Source organism: Protobothrops mucrosquamatus, unplaced genomic scaffold (assembly GCF_001527695.2).
Source record: "Protobothrops mucrosquamatus isolate PMUCROS unplaced genomic scaffold, P.Mucros_1.0 scaffold33, whole genome shotgun sequence".
NCBI lineage: Eukaryota > Metazoa > Chordata > Lepidosauria > Squamata > Viperidae > Protobothrops > Protobothrops mucrosquamatus.
The window spans coordinates 1,925,989-1,944,489 of NW_015386417.1; the positions used below are offsets into that span (position 1 = coordinate 1,925,989).

Sequence of the window (18,501 nt, forward strand, 5' to 3'; positions counted from 1 at the left end):
AATCGATCTGAGGTATAAAAAGTTATAAATGCACAAAGAAAGGGTAATTAAGAGGAAAGCGCGGACGTATTTAATGACCCTAAAACGAAGTTGATTTGTTCAATAAAATACTTGGGTTACCTTTTTTTGGTTTAAAATGTTTGGTGAATCTAGTTAATTCTGAGTTTTGAATAAAGAAATTAAACAAAGCAACAATAGTTTTGTCGGAGAGCCTTTTTGGAGAGCAAAATTGCCTCTTTACTCTTAGGTATCAAAGTGTCGAGTTTTTGCGCACGCTATTCGCGAGTGGTGGATTTGCCCGATAGGCTAGACGACGGTCATCTGCTTGTACATCAGCGTCTCGAAGAAACGCAGCGCAGTTCTCTGATAATTACGGCAACGCTCCGGAGGGTGGGGCTCGGCTGGGTATAAGAGGCGCGCGCGGGAGGAGCGATTTCTTTCCACCACCGCTGCTCGCTCCAAAGCAAGGCTTCGACGACGACGACGCTACTTCGGGATTGAGAAGCGCCTCGGATTCTAACCATGAGCACCCGGACCTCCTCCTCTTCTTCCTCCTATCGCCGCATGTTCGGCGGCGGGCGGCCCAGCAGCACCCGCTCTGTTACTTCTACTACCCGCTACTCGCTGGGCAGTTCCATCCGACCGAGCTCCGTCCGCATGGTCTCCTCCTCTCCCGGCGGCCTCTATGCCTCCAAAGCCGTGAGGGTTCGAAGCAGCCTTCCGCCGATGCGCATCGGCGGCGATGCCATGGTCGACTTCTCCCTGGCCGACGCTATTAACACCGAGTTCAAGGCGAACCGCACCAACGAGAAGGCCGAGCTGCAGGAGCTCAACGACCGCTTCGCCAACTACATCGACAAGGTGCGCTTCCTCGAGCAGCAGAACAAGATCCTGATGGCCGAGCTCGAGCAGCTCAAGGGCAAAGGCACCTCCCGCCTGGGCGACATCTACGAGGAGGAGATGCGCGAGCTGCGCCGGCAGGTGGACCAGCTCACCAACGAGAAGGCGCGCGTGGAAGTGGAGCGCGACAACCTGGCCGAGGACATCCTGCGTCTGCGCGAGAAGTAAGTGGCCGGGGGGAGCGGGTCGGGTCCTGGAGCAGCCTAGCTCGGCAGACCCCGTTTGGCTGAGTCGCGGAATAAGCCAATTGGTGTAGCGGCTAGGGTGCTGGCCGAGAAACCAGGAGACTGGAGTTCTAAGTCTCTCCTCAGGCATAAAAGCCGTCTGGGCGACTCTTTCACCCCAACCCACCTCACAGGGTTGTGATGGGGAGAAAGGGGGGGGGGAGAAGAAAGAGTTGTACGTATGATCCCCGCCTTGAATTACTTATAAAATAATAAAAGTGGGATTAAAAAATCACATAATCTCCAAAGAATCATGGGTTGTGAGCCATGTTTGTGAGGTAGGATATTAAAGCCCTTTGTGTGTGAATCCAATCTCCAGAGTGGACTAAGTTTTACCAGAGGGGTTGGATCTTCTGTTCCCAAGAACGAACTATCTGCATACTTTCTTTCCGTTAGAATAAAACTATTGGTTAATATAGCTGCTTATTTGCCAGAGAACATCTCTCCCTAGTAGATAATGGGTGTGTCCCTGGTGGTAGCAACGGGACTGCAAGTAATGGAGAACAAGGGGAAAAGTCCCAGTGGCTTTTTCTCGCTGTCTGCCAGTTTACTGGGCATTGTATATTCCTTTTTAATATATAAACTTGATTGCAGAGGCAAACACCAGTTTAACAGGCATTTCTATCCTGGATTGTGAAGTAAGTATGTATCCTATATATATATATATATATATAGGCTCTTTTTGATAAAAATGCAAACGTACAGCTGTCCCTAGAGCTGTGCAAATGAAATAGTAAATGGGTATCTTACTTTTCAAAAAGTTGCAGCTGTAGTTAAGCATAAGATGCTTTCAGTTTTTCCTTAGAAATAAAATTGGTGTGTTAGCTCTAGTTAAATAGCTAATTCAAAAATTTTAGTTTTAAAAGTTTGTGAAAACTTTTTTTATATTCAAATGCTTGTGAATACTTAAGAATTGCTACTTTATATTCTCACTAATCTGATGGAAATCATCATAAATACGATAAACTGCATGAAAAGTTGAAAGACATTTCCAGAATGAAGCTCGTGGAGATTTTTTTTTTTAAAAAAAAGAACTGGAAGCACAATAAAATTCTTTTCCAGAAGAATGCACTAGGCGGTCAACTTCCCACGGTCTGTAGCACAGAAACAAATGATATGGGCTTTCTCCCCCCCCCCTTTACTTTGATGCTTTGTAGCATGGATAGGCAACATTTTGGTCTCAGCTCCTTTATACTGAAGAGATGAAACTGTCAATGGGTGGGGTTACATTATGTGTGTGGCTGGATGTGGGATTTATTTATTTTTTCTCCAATTTTTTGAGCAGTAATTATATTTTTTTCTTACTCTTTGTTTTTAAATTTCCTTCCTTAATTTTCCCCCAGCCCAACATATTGGAGAGTAGAAAGTTGAGGAAAACTATGATATAATTTGACTGTAGTAGATGAAAAAGCATTGGCAAACAAAGTTTATGTAAGTTTCCAATTCTTGATAGAAATGAGTTAAATTGCTCCTTTCTCTTTGAGTTAAATGAATTTGGTTTACTAAGCCTTGCACTAGTGGGGTTTAGTATAAATCCTATTCAGCTCAATAGGATTTGTTTAATAAATTTATATCACTTGCAGTTGATGCCTGCTTAAGAGTAAGCCCTGCAGAATTCAGATAAACTTGAACTGAATCATAATTTTGTTCTCTGCCTGTTGAAACTCCAGTTGGTACTGGACAACCAAGTCTTGGCTTCATTAAAAGATATAGACTAGAATGCTAGGTTGGTGAAAAAAATGCAACTTTGATGGTGCTGGTTGGGAGGGGGAGGAGAGGGAACCATCAGCTTGTGACTGGGATATTGGCGGATTAAATAATGCCTTTCAAGCGGTTTCACTCCAGAGTTGGTCAAACCACAATGAAAAAGAATCATCCATGACAAAGATAATTTTTTTGGGAAGCTTTGTTCTTGCCTCCGCCCTTCTTTTCTTTCTTAGGTATGGCTGCCTGTGACATCTCGTTTTTTTGTGATTGATGTTTTGAACATCTTTGAATTATTTTTTCAGACTGCAGGATGAGATACTTCAGAGAGAAGATGCTGAGAACACCCTACAGTCTTTCAGGCAGGTTAGTATTAGGAGCTTTCCTTAGAAAAGTAAGGTTGAAGCCACCTAGTGGTTGAAAAGCGGTAGGCAAGTAATTTCTTAGATTGAAACTTACAAATGCCTAAAGGGCATTTCTGCTGTTTCTAATAAATTTACATTTTGAGTGTGCAGCAAATATTGATACACTAATAATTTTATTAGAATTTTGGTTGATCCATTGAAAAACCTAGCTTCTAATCCAGAAATTCTCTGGTATACATCAGCCAAACAAATGTGAAGATTGCAAGGGAGGGGACAATGGCCCTTAAGGTTTCTGCTCTCCAAAGATTTAGATTCAGTGTTACTATCCCAAATTCTAGACATAGCGTACAGAGTGGGGAATTATCTGTATACCACATATTGATTTATGTGCCATAAATATACACTTTTGTGTTCACAGAAAAAGTTTTTAAGATGCTGTCTATCTGGAAGAAAGATATTTTTTTTTACAGTATTAGAGTGGATCCAGAGAAGACCTACTAAAATCAGTGGGGCAAGCCATGGCTTTGAAAAAGTCTGGGTCCAACTTAAATCTTAGATTATTTTAGTAATCTTCTGCGAAAAGATTTCAAGATTATTTATTTAAGCATTACTTTTTCTCTTTCTGACCTATGCTTAGATTAATTTGTGAACACATTAATGCTTCATAATTGTTTGCTCAGATGTTTTTTAGAACCAAGATTCTTAAAAATTCTGACAAAGTTTTGCCTGCTCTACATGAGGGTCTATGGAATCCTCCCCCCCTCCCCCAGTTTGGTAGGGTGAAAGGGGGAACATCTGTTCTCTCTACTGAAAGGTATTAATAGTTTCTATGGGATTCAGTCTGGAATGTGGAGCCTGCCTTGTGGCCGGAGACTGAAATAACAGAAGCTTTTGTATTCTGGGGTGCTTCTAACCAAAGGCTGCATTCTTACTGAATGTGTCATGATGCAAGCACATTTTAAGAACTCACAAATTAAAGTATTGGTCACTTTATCTGTTACAATTTATGAGCAGGCACTGAACAAGGTTTTTTTTAACTGCTGGCCTGACTATTAGCTTAAAACCAGGATATATTTTTTTAGAAGTTTGTGAAGGGTTTGATCTTCACATATTATTTCCCTTACCACAAAAGGGGGGCAGGAGGGGAGGCACCAGAGCTGTTTTTCATTCAAAATAAACTTTCTTCAAAGACTGAAAAAAAGTGCTGAATCTGAATGTTAATTTACATATCTTTATCCATCAATTAGCATATTTCTTTGTACAACCGGCTGTTTAGTTTAAATAAAAAAAACAAGTATTACTGGAATCCCTGACTTTCAACTGCCAACCTCCAGGATATTTTCCTGTCCTAAAGAATTCAAAGCAACTGGAATATAAAGGTGTTTTTTTTTTAAATTTAGTAGGTTGTGTGTTTTGGTTTATTTCACTAGCAATGATGGATAAGTGTTGGGCTGTTCTAATGTCCCCCTCTCCATTTTTAAGCTAGGTAATCAGTTGATGGAAAAGACTTCAGTTATATATGCCAGGAGTTGATGGTGCCAAGGTCCATAGGTGTCAACAACACTTTTACATTGTGACTGAAACCACAGTGACTGAATTCATACTGCATACTAATTGGACACAATGGCTTAACAGAGAGGTTCTCAAATTCTGTGATTCCCAGTAAAATAACACTCTTGTTTTTGCAAAACAAAAAACAAAATCCCCCCCCCACACACATTGGTGGTATGCATGGCAACAGGAACAGCCCCGCAAAGGTGCCTTTTTTTTTTTTACCAATGGCTACCAAAAAGATGAGCTTCACCCTGTATTTTCTTCCTGGTTCCAAGGAGCTATCCCAGCCCAGGCCTCCTCCTCCCTATTAGTATACACCACATGTATCAAAAGAGTTCCTTCTCTCCCTCCTAAGATTTTGAATTAGGCAGTCCCCGTGTGCCTCTCAGCCTTTCCCATTGGAAGCACCAGAGTCCTGCCTTGACTGGATTCAGATAACAGTGCAAACTCCCCAAGTGGTTTGCTCGGATTTTAGGTGTCAGGGCTCATTTTCTCATCCTGGGGAAAAAAATGATTTCTTCCTTTTCCATCCCATAAGCTCAACTGTACCTCTATTTCATCTTGTAAGTGGCAATATAAGCTAGTTTTCTCACCAGCCATCCCATAAGCTCAACTGTAATACTATTTCATCTTGTAAGTGACAATGTAAGTAAGTGGCAATATGAGCTAGTTTTCTCACCAGCCATCATATACATTGAGATATCCTTTTCTTTCTGGACTCAGTCTATGTTTCAAGCAATTCAGAAATTTTGATTTCCCTTTGGATGTGTTGGTGAGTATGCAGAGCCACAGTCTGAGAATCCATGGTTTATCAGATATTATCCACCAGACTCCAGGCAATATTATCCACCAGACTTAAGGAGCACTTCAGTTGAAACATTGGGAAAGAAGAGCTCAATGTTACGAAGCTTGAGGAAAAGTTTTAAATTTATGTATTACATATTTCAGAGTACGTAAATGCTTTTGAATGCCATTTGAAATATGGTAAGTGTCCCTTGGAATGTTGCATCTCTACAACTTTAAAACTTGAAGAAAACTTGAGTTTTTCTAGTGTAGCACTTTTGATTGCAGCTCCACAAATTCCCATCTACACTAATGTGTGATTTTGAACCAGGCAATATATCAATAAACTTTGACTTGGTTAAAATACCATTAATGTGATTCCTGTGGGCACCAAGATTGCAAAACCCCAAATAAAAAATAAGATGGCTGAGAAAACATACTTAAAAACAAATTTCTAAAATATTGCAAGATTACAAAACATTGTGGGATTTTGATATCTTTCCTAAAAACTTGGGCTATTTCAACTGAAATCAGGAGAAATCTGTCCTGTTAATTTTCTGAACTTAGAACCCCACAATTTTATGACTATTCTTGGTGCCAGAAAAAATTACTAGCCTCTGAATTAATATTATCTGTAAACTTGGGTAATGTCTTTTTTCATCTGGGTTGTAATCTATTGTTTTGTGCATGCCTGTTTCCAATTGCTGGTTGGCTCATGCTTTTCCCCATAATGTTACACTGATTAAAATATACTTTACTCTGTTACATGTCCTGCTTTGTAGTAGAGATATTCTTCTTTGTATCATAAGCCTGATGCAATGGTTCTTAGCCTTAGTCTTTTAAATTGCTGGCTGGGGAATTTTGGACCTTGACATCTTAAAGTCATCAACACTGACCTACTTGTAGTAATCATGTCAGCTTGCAAAATAATTTTCAATATGGCAGCATTGCAGATACTTCCTTAACTGGGTATAAACAGCAATGGTTCACCTGCTTTCAGAGCTAAAGGAGCAAAATAAGACAAGGAAGTCTTAGAGAGGGCTAGTGGAACATTGCATTAAACATATTCTGGGCTTAATATATTTGTTTTACTGGTGCATGGTCTTTTTTAAAATGGAAATCAGTTCCATCATAATTCAGACTTTTGTAGTGAAATATTAGCTACGCAGTCTTGGGCTGCCTGCTGTTTGCTTTCTTTGACTTACTAATTACTGGAAAACAGTGGGGGCACCAAGAAGGATTGAATACATTTAACCATATCCAGATGACTTTCAATCTGCTGGAAAGTCATATGGATATGATTAAATGTCTTCAGTGAGCACTGGGCTGGAAAATGGACTTTGAAAAAAAAATGTGAAGTCATACTTCTGTCTTATATTTGTCCAGCCCAAGCTTGGGTTTCTGTTTGCTTAGTTTATCTGCTTTGTGAAAGGGTCTGATAGTTCTGCAAAGACTATAGGAGAGCAAAGTTACTGATACAAATTCTAATTTTTCCATACACTGCCAGTTACACCGGGCTTCAACTTTGGTTGTAGCATTTCCTCCCCCTCCCATTTTGGATGTTTTTCTGTTTGCCTGAAAACTGACATATTTAATAAAAACATTGCTTGCAGATGCAACCTCTTTGCTACCCTGAATGGAAATCTGCTAAGTTTTTATAACCCTTAGAGCAGTTTTCTCTGTTCTCATCCTGCAACAACACTGTGTCTGTTGAGATAGTTTGCAGGAAAGAGTCTACTCAGTAACTTCTTTCAGTCTTTGGAACTCTCTGCCAAGGGAGGCTGGAGCAATGTTATGTTTGTTTCACTGGTGAGCAACAGTATTTTATTATACTCTGCTTTTAAACTGACTTCACTGAAGAATGTCCAAACTGTTGCATGATCTTTCTTTTTGTGTTTTCTTTTATGCTTTAATTACATGTAGTCCTCTTTTATATATTTTGGGTGCTTGGCCACCGGTTCATATTTACAACCAGTTGCAGCATCCTATAATCATGACTGTAATATACTATGTTTTTTCCCCCTGTAGAAAAGAGGGGAAAATGCCTAGTGTAGGCCTTAAAGCAAAGGAAAACTGAAGTAAGATCATAAGCACAGTTGAGATCTCACTTACTGATTTACTTAGTGACCAGCTTAAGTTGCTGGTCCCAGTTGTAGTTCCTAAACAAAGATTACCTGTACAGTGTATAAAATGAAAGCTTGGGTTTGGATTCACTAATAGTGATTTTTTTTAAGACCTGACAGTTTTATACACTCATTCTGTCCCATAATAAAAGAAAGTGAAGATGCTGAATGGTATTATTATCCAACTTCCGCAAACCTGAAACACAATAATTATAGTTTTAATTTTAGCCTTGTTTGAATGTTACAGAACAATTTATGTTAAGCACACGGAATTACAGGAAGAATATGACACTGAAATATCCTTTCTCTTCCTTGCAAATTTTCAATATTTTTTTTTCTGGAAAAAATGTCAGCTCTTTCCCTCCTATTTGTTTAATATGCTGGAAGAAAATGGAATTTACTTTCTCTTTAGACAGTAATTGCTGCAAGCATGAAAAGAGATGACCACATAGTTTACTGTAGGCATTATTATTTTGCATTTCCAGGGTGTTCCCAGGTGGTTGGTGAATTAGTTTTATTCTTTCTTACTTCAGGATGTTGACAATGCCTCCTTGGCCCGTCTGGATCTGGAACGCAAAGTTGAAACCCTGCAAGAAGAAATAATTTTCTTGAAGAAACTTCATGAGGAGGTACATGGTTTTGAATTTTAAGGTATATGGGCAAAGAAGAATATTGGTAAATGTTCACTGCTTAACCAGTATTTGTTCATCCCTGAAGGAAATCCGTGAGCTGCAAGCCCAAATCCAGGATCAGCACATTCAGATTGACATGGATGTTGTCAAGCCGGATCTCACGGCTGCCCTCCGTGATGTACGTCAGCAGTACGAATCTGTTGCTACAAAGAACCTTCAGGAAGCTGAGGAGTGGTACAAGTCCAAAGTAAGCAACAGGTTTTCAGCAACATTTTAAAAGAAAAAAAGAAATTCTGTAATCGATGAGCTTAAAGTTTGAACTTCTGTCTTGTTGACTGAACATACAAGCCATTTAATGTGTATTCTAAACCTACATTTCAGTTTAGACCTACATTAGACTTAGTAACATTTCAGAAAGAACTATGACATTAAAAGTGACCTGAGTACATTTAAAATCTTCCTTATTTTTTAATTTACAATGCTAACATTTGCATGCTTGCCATTTAGAAAGCAGGACCTTGCATTTTCTACTCCTAAAAAAGAATCTGGGCAACACTTGCATTTTGCACTTTAAAAATTAGTTCATTATTTGCCTACTCAGAAGTAGATCCTATTGAATTCAGTGTAATGCCTAAATTTGCCCTGACATGATTAATAGCCAGATTTTTCTACATGGATCTCAAATATTTTTTATCACTCATCAATGCTGGATGAAAACTAGTCCAGAAATATTTCATATAATTTAATGCAACTTATTGGCTATCACTAATCTAAATGATTCCTTGTATCTTCTATCCTGAAGCTGCAAGACAGAAATAGGTTTCCTTCTGTACTGTTGCTAAGAAATGTCAGAGAATCAATGAGTGGGTTTAGTTTTGTTGTTTAAAAGCTAGTGAAATCCTGAAGGGATTACTTTTGCCTTGTAAACAAAAGCTCTGCAAATAAAGAGCAGGAGTTAAGGCTGTAATCTTCCAAAGCAAGCTAATTAAAGCATGGTGTTTTTTTTAAATATGCAAGTTTCAAAGAACGTTAATAATGTACAGCTGGTCCACTAGAAGTGACTTGTTAAGTCAGGTATGAATTTATCACTGGATTCTGCTGATTTAGCACTAATATTAAATATTTACATTAGCTTTTGCTAAATGAGTTGTATTCATCTTTTTATGTCCTCCCAAGGGCTGTGCTGAAAAAGTAGAAGTAATCAGAAAAACTAGTGGATCCAAAATGAAATGAAGGCAGGACCGATAAAAATTATTTGATATAATGGATAAATAATATGATGCCAATTCAAAAGGTGATCCTGGATGCCTTAGCAGCAAGACAATACTTTCCCATAAGTACCATGGCTGCTCTGGCTTGGTATACTATACATACCCATGGATAAGTCAACCATTGATATTTTTGTTTGGCCTGTCTGCAAGTGGCACATTTTTAAATTATATTTTGGTTAAATAATCTGAGGATAGCCTTACTATATAAAGTACATGGGTACTTTTAATTCTTTTTTTAACCATACATACTCATGGATAACCATACATAACTCGATCCATGGATAAGCTGAACCCAATTTTGGGATGTATTTTTGAACGTAATATTGGCTTATCTATGAGTACATAGTGTACTTTTTTTCTTTAAAACTGGAAATAAACTATTCCAATCCAGCTGATTAACATTCAAAACCATTTGTCATTCAGGTAAGGCATTCAGATAGGAGAAGATAAATTATTCCCAAGTGTCACTTTAGATAATTTTATATATATCATTTGCCAGCTCTATCATGCATAAAAGACTGGTTGGGCTCGTATATCATTCTAAAATTACTTATTTTAACCATGTGTAATAAATTAACTGGATCCACATACTAATCCACACCATGCCATAAAATAGCACAATACAGTAATGTTTGAACTCAACCAACTAATTGTATAAATTATGGTAAAGCATATTAATATGAGCTCAGTTACTGTTCGGAGGCAGGTGGTTACTCAAATTCATTGTTGCAATATTGATAGCAAACAGCATCTTCAATTTTTGAAAGTAAGTGAAGAGATATCTAGAAGTCCTGATGCAACCCAATCTTTTCATAGAATGCTGAATGGATAAAAGGGTGTTTTTATAATTCATGCACATTTACAGTTTCATAACGTGACATGGTGATGTTAGTTTGCAGATTTGTCTGAAGCAGCCAACAGGAACAATGATGCCCTGCGCCAGGCTAAACAAGAAGCCAGTGAGTACCGCAGGCAGATCCAGTCTCTCACCTGTGAAGTGGATGCTCTTAAAGGAACCGTAAGTGAAAGATACTGTAAGAAAGTGATGACTTTTGTTGATCTTCAGGATTTGTCTCTTCTTGTTTATTACAAGTGAAAGTCCAGCTATACTGTTTGGCCAACCTGACAATCCAGTTAGTCTATCTCAGCCCAACCTACTTCATAGGGTTGTTGTTGTGGACAAAATAGGAGGAGGAAGATGTGTTGGATATATTTGCCTCCTTGAGTTATTTGTAAAAATAATAAAGGTGAAATATAAATAAATAATCAGCAACTGAACTATTGTGAAGCATTTATGAAATAGATTTTTAAAAGTTGACTTGTCTTACAATAAAGAAAAGAAAATGAGTGAAGGGAGTTTTTAAAATTTAAAATCAGGAGCAAAGGTCATCTTGCCAGTGGCTGAATACATTGGGACATTTAAAAAAAAAAAATCTTTTCAGAATGAGTCTTTGGAACGCCAGATGCGTGAGATGGAAGATGCCTGTTCAGCTGAAGTTGCCAACTACCAAGACAACATTGCCAGACTTCAGGAGGAAATCCAGAACATGAAAGAAGAAATGGCTCGTCATCTCCGCGAGTACCAAGAGCTGCTCAATGTAAAGATGGCTCTTGATATTGAAATTGCTACTTACAGGAAACTGCTGGAGGGCGAGGAGAGCAGGTATAACATGCATTGTCTGAATTTGGGGCAGGCTGGTGATAGTGTGGTCATTCATAGCTTCATCTCGATCTGAATTTTGTCCCTTTTTTTTGTATATAGAATTAATGTGCCAATCCCAACTTTTGCTTCCCTGAATCTGAGAGGTAAGTAACTGTTGGCTGTCTCAGGAAGCAGAACTTTCATTTAGCATTTGGAGGTCTCATTTTGGCATATGATCAAGAGAAATAGCTTGGATTTCACAGGTTAGTGTGTCCCAAATCATGCTCACCTGAGTTTTTGAAAAAACAAGTTAAAGTGCCTTCTAGTGAATGGCATATGGTAAAAATCGTCAGAAAGCCCACTTTAGTTTTTTCCTATCTTGATTCTTATTAATAGTTGAAACACTAATGGTCTGGCAGTTATAGAGAGGTTGCCAGCTAGTAGATTTCAGATATTTTGGACCACTGCTTATTCAATGACCTGAACGAATGAACTTAATGGCTGAAGCTGATAGAATCTGAAGTGCAAAATCCCTAATTTACCAGATAGTTTGGTTTCTGTCTTACCTGGGCCTGATCTCTAAAATCAACATTGCTACCTTTTGAACTCTCATATATTGGCAATTGCATGCTGGAAGTTGTAATCAAATAATATGTCTTTGTGTCTGCAGAAACTAATCTTGAGTCTATTCCGATTGATACCCACTCCAAGAGAACACTGCTAATCAAGACTGTTGAGACTAGAGATGGCCAAGTGAGTATGTTTAACCTTATTATATTTATTTATTTATTTATTTATAATAAGACTTATATGCCGCCCTTCTCCCCCATGGGACTCAGGGCGGCTCACAGCATATTAAAAACAATACAAAACATTTCCCTATAAAAGCCAATTAAAAACCAAATATTTGTAGGAAATGTTTGTATGAGCTGTTTGTCTAGGCACACATTTATACAGCTTTGCAGGATGGACCTTAGTCATTTGACCATGCTGAGGCAATGGTGAAGATGACACCTATTCTCGTCCAAGGTGCAAAAAGCTGCTAAATTCTAGGTCAGTTTAGCGAAATGTGTTTGAACACATCAAAGTGACAGGTCTGTTTTGGCAGTATAGAACAGCTTGGTACTTTTCTGTCTTTTGTGCTTAATGATTGGGTTGGTCATATGACTTTGAAAGCAGAATTAAAACACAGTGTCACTTTCGTAGCTTGGCTACTTCCATTTGCCAGTGCAAATTCCCTGTCATTTTCTTTGCTCATCTACAAAGTCTAGTCCAGGCAAGGTTCTCAGTATTTGATAAATGCTAAATGTAGGCTTATAGAACTGTGCATCACTTTGCTCCCAGAGGTCAGGTGTGCAAATACACCACCTATTGCCAACTGTTCTAAGATTGTGGCCCACAAACCCAGAAGGACTATTATAAACTCAGTGGCTCTTAGTCTTCTCCCCATCTCAATGTGCTTTGAAGAACTTTTTTGGATTAGAGTTTGGGTGCTGCACTGCCATATGAACAGATGGAGAAGTTCATATGAATTTTCTTGGTATCAGTTCAAATGTAGAAAATGTTAAAAAAAAAAAACCTCTTTAAGGTTGTGAGTGAATGTTTAGGAGCCAAGTCCACTAATTCTAATACCTGATGTCATTTATCTTGATAGGTAATCAATGAAACTTCTCATCATGATGAGCTAGAATGAAGAGAGAACAACACATCTGATGCAGAAACAAAAGGATCCTTTACCAGCAACACTAAATGAAAACAGCTTTCAAGTAGTGTGCAAAATGTTTCAAATGTGAAATATCCTCTCTGGAATAAGGCCACTTTAATTTTGATTTTTTGAGGATGCTCAAAACAGCATCTAAACACAAGGTAAGTGTAAGGTCAGAAGGATCTGCTTTAAGGTTGAGACTGATCCTAACTTGAGACGGGGCTTTTCAAATTTGAAATATTTTGCACACTTATACTTTCAAGTGCCTTTCTATACATTTTTCCATGAGCACAGGGTGGTTATGATAGGAATAATAGGTCGTAGATCTTGAGAATTATTTCTCTCTTAAGGGGCTACAAAAAAGAGGGTTTAGTTAAGATAATTATCAAGGTGCACTACTGTTTAAGTTTCTGTATTCAGTTAAATTACTTTTTTCAGCACTGTATGCACAACTCTTATTGCTTTAATAAAGTCACTTTGCAAATTATTAATTTGTTAATTGTTTTCATTTTGGCTAGAACAACAGAAGTATCTAACATGGGATTCAATGTAAGGGGAAAACATGGACCTTTGTTTAAATAATATTATACAATAAATATATGCTGATTTTGAAGGGGTTATGGGAAGAAATGTATTTGTAGGATATTTTTTTGTTCACATCATTATTGGCAACTCCCTAGATATGTTCCAGCAGTTTTCTTGACAAGGTTTTTCAGAGTAGGTTTGCTATGGCCTCCTTCCTAGGCTGAGAAAAAAGGGCCTGACCCAAGTTATTCAGCTAGCTTCTGTTTAAGATAGGACTAGATTTACAGTGTTTCTCAACCTTGACAATTTTAAGGCATGTGGACTTCAACTCCCAGAATTCCACACCCAGCAATGCTGGCTGTGGAATTCTGGGAGTTGAAGTCCACATGCCTTAAAATTGTCAAGGTTGAGAAACACTGGACTAGAACTTGCTTTCTTTCCTGAAGCCTTAATCGTTCTACCAAAGTGGCTCTCTCATGGTTATCTAACAAAGAGTTGCAGTAAAACAATTTTAATTTTTGTGTTTTCTTAACAAACAGCAAACATGTAGCCTGTAGTTTTCCTCACCCAGACTAAAGTGATTACTGAGAATTTGGAGATATTTTTCTATTTTTTTAATAGATGGCATTTTTATAAGTTTATTTTTCCTCTCCATCGTAGTTTCAAATTTGATTCTGTTAAACTTCCCATAATTGCGGGACTACAAAAGGGGCAAAATACATTCGCCCCCTACAACACTCCCAGCACTGATCATGGCGACATCTTAGATTAGCCTAGGATCCTGACTCCCCCAAAAGTTAAAATTGAAGCAGCAGCAGCAGAACTGTCTCTGTTGCCAAGGACCAGAGATAATTGCTTCTGTAGGACTTGTCCTTTGTAATGTGGTGGTAACTTTATAATGCTACCAGATTGGGCTCAGATGAAACTGAGGAGATTTATTCATGAATGAATGCAAATATACATGTCCCAGGATAACTTTGCAAGATCCAATCTGGGTTGATCATTGGGACCAGAAATTTAATCTTACGAGCTTTCGGCACTTGTGCTAGAGCCCATCGCAGGAGACTGGTCTCTACTGGAATATTAGTCTCAGGCTATTAGCTCGGAAGAATAAAACTGGTTCCGGTGACCGACCCAGGTTAGATTTATTAATCTTGGTAGCATATAAGATTTAACAGATCAGCATAACGAGGTTGGAAGGGACTGTTGAGATCTTCTATCCCTGGGGTCCCCAAATCCCAGTCTGTGGATCAGTACTGGGCCATGGCATGCCAGCAACCAGTCTGCACAAACAAGCAAAGCCCCATCTGTGAGATGCAGGCAGCACACAAAACCACACCCCCTCTGGTCCAAGGAAAAAACTTTCTCCATGGAACTGGTGCCTAAAAGGTTGGGGATCTCTGTTCTATCCCAACCTACTTATTAGGCGTAGGCCAGAAATAAACTAAAGTCCAAAAACAGACTAAAAGATTCTGTAATCACTCTAAAGATAGGCAGGGTTATTATTTGGATGGGAATTACGATGCAAAATTGCACAATTAAACCAACAAAAAGCAGCAATGGAAGACTACTTCATGTTCTTGTTCACAAAATTGGTCTCCAGTTTGGCGTGAAAATTTTATATTAATATCTAAGGTGGTTCACTTTTGTTCTCGCAATCTATTCTTAATTTTGCATTAAAAGAAATTGATTACCTTTGCAAACATGTCACTGTACTGATAAGAGCAAGCAAAGGATAATCATGGTGGGATAAGTGTGTGAGAACACATACATTAGAGGATGAATGTGTTCTTTGGTTAGGCTTTTGTTTTCCTTACAGCTGCTTTGACTGCCAAGCACAGATTGGTTCCCCTGGTAATTGTGGTGCCTCCCAGACCGAAGACTTAAATGTTTACTGTCCCCCTTTTCCCTTCTCTGCAGCTTTTTATACCATGGGGATGATATTGCCAGTAGCTGGCTGTCAGAAAATTAAGCCTGCAATAATGCATGTGTTGTAATGTTTGTTAGATGGGGTTCTCAATTCATGCAGGAAGCAGCACCCTATTTTTATTTTAACCTTTTAACTCATTGGGTAATTATAAAGGTGGAAGTTCATATAGGTCTTGTCTCCCCATTCTTGCCCTTAAAACTCAAATTCCTTGACTCTGCCTCTTCCTGTGATCTTGTATCACTGCAGGCTTTCTGTGTTGTTCTAGCTTCTTGTTTCTTCAACATGGCAACTTTAAGATGTGTGAACTTTTCAACTCCCAGAACTCCCCAGCCAGCCCGCCAATCTTCAGTTCTGGAGCTGAAGTTCATATATCTTATTGCCAAGTTTGATAAGCATAGCTGTCAGAAATTTAACTTGAAGTCTTGACCCCTTAAATATTGCTGATTTCCAGGTGCATCCATTCCAGGAATATCCATAGAGAAGTTTCAAAAAGCAAAATAATGGCCATGACACATGAGATTCCCACCATCATTCCATTGGTAGCATGAACTCAGGATGGGGTAGTGATGGTGACTCTGATCCTTGTTTTTTTTAAAAAAAGACTGAGCTGCATGTAGTCTCTGATTACCTGCCTCTATGATAATGATAGCTTGCAAGGGCAATATTTTAATCACTTGATTTTTCCATGCAGCTTGAGGGGTTTTTTTATTTCTTTTAAATTTCTTTTCAAGTAACAAAAAAAAATCAATGACTTTCTCAGATGCTCTTGAATTTCTAATCCCTCAATAATCTTTTTAGTGGTCCACAATCTCCCAAGCTTCACACATCAATATAATCATAGGAAAAGAAACTGTACAGAAATGTCTTTTGGATCTTGTTTGTTTTCACAGCCAGAAAGATATGATTGTAGAAATAAGGTAGGGTAAACATGCAGAACATATCTTCTGAAATTGTTTCCAGTCCCTTTGCCAACACTATATATGTATGCTGGGAAGCCTGAGGTGGGCTGCATATGCCCTGCTCTGGGTCACATTACTGGAAACAAGGAAGCCGAGAACGGAGAGGTTGACAATATTCTGCCCACATCCTCCTCTTCCACGGAAATACATGTTCAGGATTATTTTTTCTCCAATGCTGCCATGATGGTTGAGCCCATTTGCAAATTCAGGCCTTCTATAACCAATTTCTCTGCCCATAAATTTGATCCTGTTCTATTATGTTTTCATATTTTGGTGACACAGGCAATCATGAGCCTCTACATAAATGTCAATGTTCCATTGGGCTGGAAAGAATAAAAAACAAAAAGAGCAGCACCCTGACCATCTCACAGAAACAAAGAACTTCTAAAGCACAGGCTATCAAACTACTTTTTTCTCTTTTTAAAAACATGTTTTAGGAATTGGAAGGTGAGAGATCAGCAGAGCTTTGCTTTATACTTCAATTAAATCTATAATTTGAATAATCAGAAAAATTAGTTGTTTCTGACATTGATAAATTGCTGATTTTATAACCCCTGTTTTGTAATTTCTCAATCCATCAGGATTTGTGCTAGTTATAAATACTGTTAATAGGTACAAGCCATTACTGCCTATGTCCAGTTAGAGATTCTGATCACATCTCCTATGCGTGAATAGATCCTGATGCACACACCCAAGTCAAATTCCTAGCAGTGAATATCTAAAACTTAATTTCTAAGGGGCTAAGTAACCCTTCTTTCATATGTTACACTACTATAATAGCATGATAGTGTTGGCCTGTCACTTTGTGTCCTGAGAAATGAAAGGAAGCAATAATTTCTTGATTAAGAGAAACAGATGCATTTAGAAATATTTTTTGTGGACAAAATAATGACTATGATAATTTTCCTAATGATTGATCATGATGATGGAACTCTGAATGCTATTTTTTCTTCAAATACTGTACAGTATTAATGCAATGGATTAAGGGTGTAGGTAGTGTAATCCACCACTAGGTGTTGCTGTGACAAACATAAAGCAAGAGAGGCCTGTTAACAAAGGATCAGGGGAAAGCAGTTTATTATTATATTTGTTTAAGAGCTCCACAAATAAATTCTCAAGCCCTGGACAGTTCAATTAAACTATTGTAATGACACCTTAATAAAAATTTCAGTAAAATCCTCAATAAATCAGTGCAGCATAAAACCAAACAATAACTTGCCTGGATCGATGATCCTAACAAATGGGGATGTTGGTTAATGGCACTGTTTTCATTGCTTTCAATGGATTTGTTCCAGATCAATATAAGATGCTCACATCCATGCCTGGGGAATGGTAAATGGCAGTCTGATTAGAAAATGATAGCTATCCTTCTTAGAATACTGACCTTAAAATTAATCCATTATGACCAGGACCATCATAAGGTAAATGTTTGGTTATCCAATTAGTAGCGTTACAACAGAGTGAACAACTTAACCCTCCCTTCCCCTTTATGAGGCAAAATTATCCCAGCAACCTTAAAAAAGGTTTATGTAGGAAGCCAGGAAGGAAGGAAGGAATTCAAAGCCAACTGGAGTGTGGATGCAGGACCCAGGATAAAGGAACTAAATGGAGCACTATATGCTTTTACAAAAAAATTAAAGGTTTCCCCTGTCCAGTCATGACTGACTCAAGGAGACGGTGCCCATCTCTGATTCTCAGCTGAGAGGCCCTGTGTTGCTTGAGAGACATTTCTTTCATGATGTGGCCAGCATGAAAATATTGATGAAGATTTTTCCTTCAACAAAATCTTCATCAATATGGAATGCAGTAATCTTCCTGACTATTTATCTATTAGTGTTTGCATGCTTTTAAACTGCTAGATTAGCAGGAGTGGGTAACGGAGCTCACCTTATCATGTGGCACTCAATCTCGAACCTAGCCTATTGGTTTTCCAGCTGATAAGCCAGCATCTTAACCACTGAGCCATGGTGCTATATACTTCTATAGTTTAGGTTTTAGGTTTTAGGTTTTATTAAATTTATACCCCGCCCTTCTCCTAGCGGACTCAGGGCGGCTTACAGCAAGTTAAAAAACAGACAAACCATACAAAATACTAAGTTTAAAATACAATTAAAATGAAATATTGATTTTTTGCCGTTTCTTTTTAAAATTATGTTAAAAACCAAATTAAAATCAAATTAAAAT

General features: G+C 38.3%; 1 protein-coding gene across 1 annotated transcript; it reads left to right on the forward strand.

The window, feature by feature from the left end:
* The first annotated feature begins 442 nt into the window (after positions 1-442).
* Positions 443-13,390, forward strand: VIM (vimentin). The gene is made up of 9 exons (XM_015811217.1): positions 443-1,064; positions 3,134-3,194; positions 8,187-8,282; positions 8,371-8,532; positions 10,449-10,574; positions 10,999-11,219; positions 11,319-11,362; positions 11,869-11,951; positions 12,853-13,390. Exons 1-9 carry the CDS (start codon positions 523-525, stop codon positions 12,889-12,891), a joined length of 1,374 nt encoding a protein of 457 aa, XP_015666703.1. The 5' UTR covers positions 443-522; the 3' UTR covers positions 12,892-13,390.
* Positions 13,391-18,501: the final 5,111 nt, after the last annotated feature.

Bases quoted from the DNA above. Each gene is read 5' to 3' on its own strand.
- VIM (XM_015811217.1), top strand. From the start codon at position 523: ATGAGCACCCGGACCTCCTCCTCTTCTTCCTCCTATCGCCGCATGTTC. The intron at 8,533-10,448 runs GTAAGCAACAGG...TGGTGATGTTAG, and splicing joins AGGAGTGGTACAAGTCCAAA to TTTGCAGATTTGTCTGAAGC. The intron at 11,952-12,852 runs GTGAGTATGTTT...TTATCTTGATAG, and splicing joins TTGAGACTAGAGATGGCCAA to GTAATCAATGAAACTTCTCA.